The sequence below is a fragment of the Anastrepha ludens genome, chromosome X, assembly GCF_028408465.1.
Source record: "Anastrepha ludens isolate Willacy chromosome X, idAnaLude1.1, whole genome shotgun sequence".
Taxonomy (NCBI): Eukaryota; Metazoa; Arthropoda; class Insecta; order Diptera; family Tephritidae; genus Anastrepha; species Anastrepha ludens.
The window spans coordinates 96,374,231-96,383,087 of record NC_071503.1 but is presented as its reverse complement, the minus strand read 5'-3'; the positions used below and the strand labels follow the sequence as shown (position 1 = coordinate 96,383,087).

At 37.5% G+C, this 8,857-nt stretch overlaps 1 protein-coding gene across 1 annotated transcript; it reads left to right on the top strand.

Annotated features, from left to right (window-relative positions):
* Positions 1 to 6,981: 6,981 nt before the first annotated feature.
* On the top strand, positions 6,982 to 7,437 carry LOC128869218 (probable fatty acid-binding protein). Its single transcript, XM_054111746.1, has one exon. The coding sequence runs from the start codon at positions 7,027 to 7,029 to the stop codon at positions 7,420 to 7,422; it is 396 nt and encodes a 131-aa protein (XP_053967721.1). The 5' UTR covers positions 6,982 to 7,026; the 3' UTR covers positions 7,423 to 7,437.
* Positions 7,438 to 8,857: the final 1,420 nt, after the last annotated feature.

Genomic DNA, 8,857 nt, shown 5'->3' with positions numbered 1-8,857 from the left:
TCAATGATTACTGCATTTCAGCCTTCCAGAACAGATCTCAAGTTGATACAATTTATATAGACTTCTCTAAAACGTTTGACAAAGTATCGCACCGAATACTCTTGTCGAAGCTTGCATCATTGGGTATACACTCCACGTTTTTGTCGTGGATCAAATCATATTTGTCCAACAGGCACTGCGTTGTAGCCGTTGATAATACGACATCCCGTACATTTATTGCGTCCTCTGGTGTCCCTCAGGGAAGTATTCTAGGACCCCTTCTCTTTATACTCATTATTAACGATATTGGTTCTTGCTTTTCTTTTGCTGAACACTTGTTGTATGCTGATGATTTTAAAATATTTGCGGTGATTAACAGTGTTAGTGACTCTGAAAAGTTGCAAGCCGACTTGCACAATGTCCAGAGCTGCTGCTATTTAAACCGTTTGTCACTAAATATAAGCAAATGCTTTCACGTAAAATATGCTAAATCAAACAATACTTTGCACACTTCGTATAGTATTGTAAAGTGAACCATGTAATGTGAAGCAGGATCGTTAATGTGTAGGTGCTATTATTTTATGGAAGAGCTTTAGGGCAAACCTGCCGACTAAAGATTCCTTTGTAAATAAAAGATTTATTTTTTTAGTTAGGGCAAATAACTGCCTTCCAACTATCAGGTAGCGACTGAGCTGACTGAGCTGCCTTCTGATAGAATGGCTTTATTTTTATACTTCCTTTTTGCCTTGTCATCAATAAAATATACATAATTACAATCAAACATTGTTACAAGTAAAAATCAATAACAAAATTGTAAACACTTAAAAATACTATACAAATGAAATTCTGCTTAGGTTGACTTAAATTTTGTTCAGGTTAACTTAGGTAGGTAGGTAGGTAGGGTGGTTGTCGCAAGACACACTTAGACCTTCAGCAGGTCCATTATGATACCACTGGAGCTTATCCTTACTCTACGTGTTCCTTTTCAAACCATCCGGTTGCTTTAATAAACGAGCAGAGCTTCGTTAGTTTTAGATGGGCTATGTCCGCTACATCGGTTAGAAATGCTGTCTCGAGAGTGCGCAGCCTTCTCATAGCTAGGCTTTCACACTCACATAAAAGGTGTCTGACTGTTTCCTCTTCTTCTGTATTAAGACAGCTTCTACAGAAATCGAAGTAAGGGAGTCCTAACCTTCTAGCGTGGCTGCCTATTAAGCAATGACCAGTTAAAACACCTATCATTTTTCTTATAGATTCTCTGTTGAATCGTAGCAAGATCTTTGATCGACCGCTGTTCCAGTTCGGCCATGTCTGTCTGCTTAGTTCGCATGTTGTGAGGTTTTGCCAGATTGTATTTACCTTTTTGATGGTTTCCCTGTCTATAAGTAATTTACAAGTGGCTATGGGCATGGGTATCAGCGCCTTATCCGGTTCGAGACCGAGCGTTGTACCGGTTCTTGCAAGTTCATCCGCCTTACAATTTCCTGCAATGTTTCTGTGTCCTGGTACTCAGATAAGGTGCACCTTGTAGCACTTAGCCACCATACTAATATGCCGTATGTTAGGATTGGTCTGACAATTGCCGTGTAAAGCCAGTATACGATAGATGGGGAGAGACCCCAACTTAGTCCTATTAGCTGTCTACAAGAGTATAGTGCTATTGTCGCCCTTTTTACTCTATCTTCGACATTTGCCTTCCATGTTAGCTTTCAGTCTAGTATTAGACCTAGGGAGCGGGCCTCATCACTAAATGACAGTGCCGTTCCACCTAGAGTCGGAGGAATTATATTTGGAATTTTGTGTTTCCTGGTAAATAGGATGAGTTCAGTTTTATTGGGGTTGACGCTTAGCCCATTTGCTTTTGACCAGTTTTCAACCATGTTTAGTAAATCCTGCATGACTTCTATGAGTGTATTGGGGAATTTCCCCCTTACTACCAATGGAACATCGTCCGCATAGGCTACAACGTGTTGTCCTCTCTCCTCTAGGCTCTTTAGCAATGAGTTTAGTGCCAGCACCCATAGGAGAGGGGACAGCACACCGCCTTGAGGTGTTCCTCTGCTAACTTTTTTCTTGATCTCTGAGTCCCCTAGGGTTGCGATCACCAATCTGCTCAAGAGCATGTTTTTGATGAACTCAACCAGAGCGCCAGAGATCCCGAAGTCCGTCAGTGCCTTTATTATGGTATCCGGTAGGATGTTGTTGAATGCGCCCTCGATATCTAGGAAGGCTACCAGTGTGAATTCTTTATTATACATTGACTTCTCGATTTCTGTAACAAGTGAGTTAAGTGCTGTTTCGGTTGATTTCCCTTTACAGTACGCATGTTGTGAGATGCTGAGCTTATAAGGGTTGATGTTAGCCCTAATATGCTCTTCTAAAATTCTTTCTAATGTTTTTAGCAGAAAGGAGGATAGGCTTATTGACCTGAAATCCTTAGGTGTCGTGTGTGAACTTTTTCCCGCTTTAGGGATAAAGACCACTTTTACCTCTTTCCATGTTGATGGGACACTTTTCAGTTTCAGAGCGGCCTTAAATATGACCGTCAACCACTCCATGATGTAGTTTAGTGAATGTTGTATTTGGGCCGGGAATAATCCATCTGGGCCCGGTGATTTAAATGGATTGAACGTGTTCACTGCCCAGGTTATCCTAGTTTCAGTGATTATTTCTTCAATGTCAGAGTTTGGTCTTTCTGTACCATTGTTGATTAACACGTTAGATGATTCGTTGCTGGGAAAGTGTGTGTCCACTAGCAACTTCAGAGTTTCGTCACTCGAAGTAGTCCAACTCCTGTCCGGTTTTTGGAGGTATCCGGTGGTATAGTGTTTTTTCGTTCCTTCGATTTCTCCACAGAACGTTCTCCAACCAGACCTTTTCGCTTTCCTAACTTCTTTTTTGTAAATTTTTAGCTTAGTATAGTAGCAGTCCCAGTCTTTACTCTCTCGTGTCGCTTTCGCTCTATTAAACTGTCTTCTGCTGTCGTTTCTTAGTGTAGACAGGTCTTCTGACCACCAGGGCGCCTTTTTCTTCCCCTTATACTTAATTAAGGGGCAAGCCTTGTTTAGCGCAGTTCTACAGACCTCCGTAAGGATTTGTACGTGTTCGTTCAATGATTCTCTGTCTTCAATAGTAGTATTTTGGGAGTTTGGAAGTCTTTCCTTAAGTTCCCGTTTATATATATGCCAGTTGGTCTTTTTCAAGTTCCTGCTGGTAGGCGGGGCCCGTGAGTTTTTTCCCCCAAATTTTATTTCTATGTAACGATGATCGGAGTAAGAGTGTTCATTCAGAACCCTCCACTGCGTCATCTTTTCGTAGAGGGTTTGACAAACTAGCGTAATATCAAGAACTTCTTGTCTATTGCGCGTAATAAATGTAGGTTCGTTGCCTTTGTTACACACTAAAAGCTTACTACATATAATATAATTAAAGAGAGACTCACCTCGTTCGTTTGTATCCGAGCTCCCCCATACGGTATGGTGGTCATTAGCATCACCTCCTAGGGCTAGTTTGCGGTTGTGTGCTTTGCAGTCTTCCACAAGGCTTCTTATTAGCGGCGACGGCAGTGGACCTGTGTCGTCTCCGGCAAAGTAGAACGAGGTTAGCCAGATGTTGCTTCCGCTCACTTCCCAGCTAACCGTCGTAGTATCTGCGTTACTGAAATTTTGAATCATAAATATATTAAGATGTGCTTTTGCCATTATGCATGCTCTTTTAGTACCTTCACCATTGGTCTTGTATACTTTATACCCTGATGTCCTCAGACCGCAGATTTCGCCATTCCGTACCAAGGGTTCCTGGATGAGGACTACGTCCGGCTGATCTTCTGCCAGACGCTCCAGGAGGGCAAGGCAGGCTTCTTTACAGTGATGAAGGTTTATCTGTAGAAGATGCATCAGCTGTTAGCGTAATGTCTGGGTCTTCTTTGCTTTCGCATAAAAGTTCCCTTTCGGAATACTTACGCTGTTGTGTGTGGTACTTACCCCTACACAGTAAAGCCTACCCTAGTACAGCCTCCCTAAGCCCATTTCTGAGCCTGAAGAGGCGTATTCTTCTTCGGTGGGCCGGTCGTCTTCGCTCATTGGCTCGGTTTCGCTCATGGGTTCTGGTTCGCCCATGTGCTTTTCACCTTCCTTAGTGGCGAGGAACTCAATTGCATCTGTGTCTGTTTTGTACGATCATGACGATCTTGCAATATCAGTTCGCGCACAGCATCAATGGTTTTCGGAACAACAACTGATTTTGGACGACCTTCACGAAATTCGTCTTGGAGTGAACTACGACCACGATTGAATTCACCATACCATAGATAAACACTGGTGCTTGATGGAACTTCATCGCCAAAAAATGAATTAAGTTCATCCATGCAATGTTGCTGAGTTAATCCACGTCGAAAGCTGTAAAAAATAATCGCACGAAAATGTTCACGATTTAATTCCATTTTTGGACCGAGATGAATCTTTTAAGTTACTGTAAACAACACAAATAGCGCTGGTATTTCAAAACGTTCTGAGTACGTAAAAGCCAAAAAATGTCAAACTTTGCGATAAAGCTGTCAGTTGCCACATTGCAACACCAGGGTTGCCAAATCCCGAAATATAAAAGGCACCCCTCGTATTAATAAGTCAAAAGGCCAAACTTTATCAATTTGTGGCATTGATTTAGAATACCCATGTTTTTCTCATGGCCAACTTTATGTTTCATGCTCAAGAGTTGGTAAGCCATCGGTATTGTTCATTTATTCAGCAACGCATGGAAAAACGAAGAATATTGTACACCAAAGAGCATTACAATAAAAAAAGTAATAAAGTAAATCACATCAAACGTTTTTTAATTGCTACTACTATTTAAAACTTCTTTCATTACTATTCATGCGCGAGAATTTTTATAAAAAACACACAGTATTTTTCGGCTTAATTTAATTAATTAACCTAGATTTTTTTAAAGACGACCAGTGGAACGGGCGGGTTTTCGCTAGTTAAATATATAAATAAATATGTTGTTTTTTACGAATATGTCCAAATTTTGTTCTTTTGTATAAATCGTGCTAAGTATATATATACCTGATATCTGTAAGCTGTAAGTGAGTGAACGAATAAATTGTGTGACCACTGTATATATTTGGATGATCTGGTCTTGCCCCTTGAATTTAGCATACTTGTTTTAGAAGAAATGTAAATACATATGCATGTATATTATTGTATATTATTAATACCTATAGCTAACCTACAGCGTTAAGATTATATTTTTCTAATCACAATCGAATTCTACTCAACTGCTGCTAAATTGACATAATTCATAATGCAAGCCAGGCCGCTAAAATTGTGAATGGTGTTAATGGTGCTGACACTTGTAATTTGGTTCCGTCGATTTCGTTCAGGCATTTTCGATGTTAAGCAAAATGTCAATAAAGTCACAGAAATAATCGAAGTTAACCGACCCAGGAGCTAAAGATCGACCACAAAACGGGTTTAAACCATTTGCGCAAAAATTTACGTAAAAATAGTGGATTTCTAGTGATATGTTGATTGCTCTGGAGGATGTCGATAGTTAGAGCTATTTTCGGATTTATGATGGGGTAAAAGAGGTGGGATCTTATGATGTGCTTTTCCATATAAGCTTTTACTTGTGTAAGAATGCCTATGTAAGTGGTCACGCCTTTAAGTAGAATATTCCGTCCGAGGTTTTCATATATTTATCATATATTTATTTATTTGTCTTTGTATGGATACATTCTTACATACTATGTTAAGCTAATGTACAATAGTTTAGTAATTACTAAGGAAAAACCGATTTAAGATGGTTGACTAAGATGCCATACGGCCATGTAAAATCAGCACCAGAAGAATTGAAAAACATATTGTATTTAAATCTGCACATGTCCTAGGAATCGGAGCATTCACACCGTAGTTGGTTCTCAAGAAGCCAATTTTAAAGGTTTCGTACTGTTGGAGTTTCATATTGGGAATATTAAATAGAATTTTACCTAAAAGGGAAGAACAATCAATAGATCCAGAAATGATACGAATAATAAATTAGCAGGATAGAATAGATCGTCTGCTATCAAGGGGTTTTAAGTCAATCAATAAACATCGAGAGCGGTACGATGGTACAGGTTCAGAAAAGTTTAAATATCGGAGCACAAAACTCTTTTAATCTGATTAGAGAGACCTATTTGGTACGGTCTCCAAATAACAGCGGCATACTCTAATCTTGATCTAACAAAAACGCAATAAAATGTTTTGAGAGTGTGTGGGTTGGCAAATGCAGAAAAGTTTCGGTGTACGAATGCTAGCATCGCATATGAACGTCTTATAACGTGGCTAACATGGCTAGTGAAATTCAGCTTAGAGTCGAAAATAACGCCGAAGTCTTTAATTTCTTCAACTGATTGCAAAGGTAAGCCAGCAATACTGTAGAGTACCTCCACTTCACTTTCAAACTTCTTTCGAATTCTTTAAATATATTTTTAATACTCAAACTCAAATTATGTAAACCATTTCAATTTACTCTACTCTTTAATTTCAATGACAAAAATTCTTTTCCTTTTTTTGAAACCCGAAACATAAGTAAACACATGGCACACACCAAATACATTTTTTTGTCATATGATACCCCACTCCAAAGCAAAGCCATAGCTCACTGTGAAGTAAGTTAACCTGAACAAAATTTAAGTCAACCTAAGCAGAATTTCATTTGTATAGTATTTTTAAGTGTTTACAATTTTGTTATTGATTTTTAGTTGTAACAATGCTTGATTGAAATTATGTATATTTTATTGATGACAAGGCAAAAAGAAAGTATAAAAATAAAGCCATTCTATCAGAAGGCAGCTCAGTCAGCTCAGTCGCTACCTGATAGTTGGAAGGCAGTTATTTGCCCTAACTAAAAAAATATATCTTTTATTTACAAAGGAATCTTTAGTCGGCAGGTTTGCCCTAAAATAATAGCACCTACACATTGACGATCCTGCTTCACATTACATGCATCACCTTTACATGGCGATCCTGCGGACGATCCTAAACGCTAAATAAATCATTAGTAAAAATGGCTGTCTGGGAAGGAAAGAAATACAAATTAGAAAAGAGTGAAAACTTCGACGAATACATGAAGGAATTGGGTGTCGGTATGGTTCTACGCAAAATGGGTAACAGTGTCAGCCCCACCGTTGAACTGAAGAAGGATGGTGATAATTACTCTTTCACCACTACCTCAACCTTCAAGACAACTACGGTCAACTTCAAGCTGGGCGAGGAATTCGATGAAGAGACACTTGATGGTCGCAAAGTGAAGAGCGTCTTCACTCTGGATGGCAACAAATTGGTGCAAGAACAGAAGGGTGACAAACCATCGACCATTATTCGTGAATTTACTGACTCCGAGCTAGTGACTACTCTCACCCTCAACGACGTGAACTCCGTCAGAGTCAACAAGGCTGTATAAATGCGCAGTGCGCTACATGCGAAGTTCAAAACAACAGTAACAAAAGGCTAAAGTAATTTAAAATAAAAAATGCCACTTCTTGCGATAAACTAATGATTGAAAAACTAACTATCATACATAACTACATATACACATATATATATTTTGGATTGTGAATATCCATATTTTGTTTATGACTGATTATTTGCTGATTAATGCATAAAATAATGTAATTAAAAGTATGAAGTTGGTATTAGGTAACAATTAACTATTTTTATATGATTAGGCGGCCAATTAAAGTGAAATAATTCTCAATATTATTAACGACGCGCACCAAATTGTTCACACATGCTATGATAAATATTGTTGAATAGAGATTTTTCGCTAATGCATTTAAATATATTAACATTTAATTTAAAATTTTTATCATTGACAAATATTTAAGCACAAAACCGGCATAAGAACAAATGTGACTTTTTGCATTCAGTTAAATAACCATAAAATTGAATATTTGTGCACCTTAATGAAAATAAAAAAAATGTAGAATTTATATTAACTTTAATAAAATGCACAATGGGGTTGGAAAAAAAAAAAAAAAAAAAAAATTAAAATAAAATTTTTAATGTAGATATTAATAAAACAAAAAATATATATCATACAATAAAATGCCGATGCATTATCACGAATAAAGATAGACTCAGACATACTAAAAAAAAATGATACCAACGAATTGTGATGACAATAATAAAATGTTTGTAATAACAAGGGGAATGTCTGCCAAAAATAACACCAGGGTAGACAAGGAGAACTACAACTCTCATTCGAAGTCAGGCCAACTTCACATTTGGGAACGTACGTCCACAGCTGATATAAGAAATATAAAAAGATTAAAATTCGTGTACGAAGAAAAAATGAAAGGATCCGAAATACAGATAAATAAAAAAGGGGATATAATAGTCCGATATAGTGAGGAGCCTCTGAAATACGTTTCAATCATGGCGAAACTAGCAAAAGATAATTTATTAAGAGAAATGAATATTGAAAATTTTAAGAATGCATTCAACAAGTTACAAAGTGAAAGATTAGAACAAAAATTAAGACCCTTAAGAATAATTTTATATAAAGCCCCAAAACAAATTAATGACGAAGAAATTATAAAAAATGTAATCTTTGAGTATCACAATTCAGCACTAGGAGGACATCTGGGTATAAGAAAAACTATCTTAAAATTAAAACAAAAATACATATGGAAGAACATGAGGAAAATGATAAAACGATATGTAAACAGTTGTAAAGAATGTACTCGAAACAAACAGACAAAGTACATAAAAGAAAAAATGACAATAACGGACACACCTAGTACAAGCTTTGAAAATTTAAGCATAGATACAGTAGGACCATTGATTATATCAAATGGTTTCCGATATATTTTAACGGTACAATGCGAACTGACAAA

What these genes read in the sequence shown, in the direction of transcription:
- LOC128869218 (XM_054111746.1), top strand. Translation starts at nt 7,027, where the DNA reads ATGGCTGTCTGGGAAGGAAAGAAATACAAATTAGAAAAGAGTGAAAAC.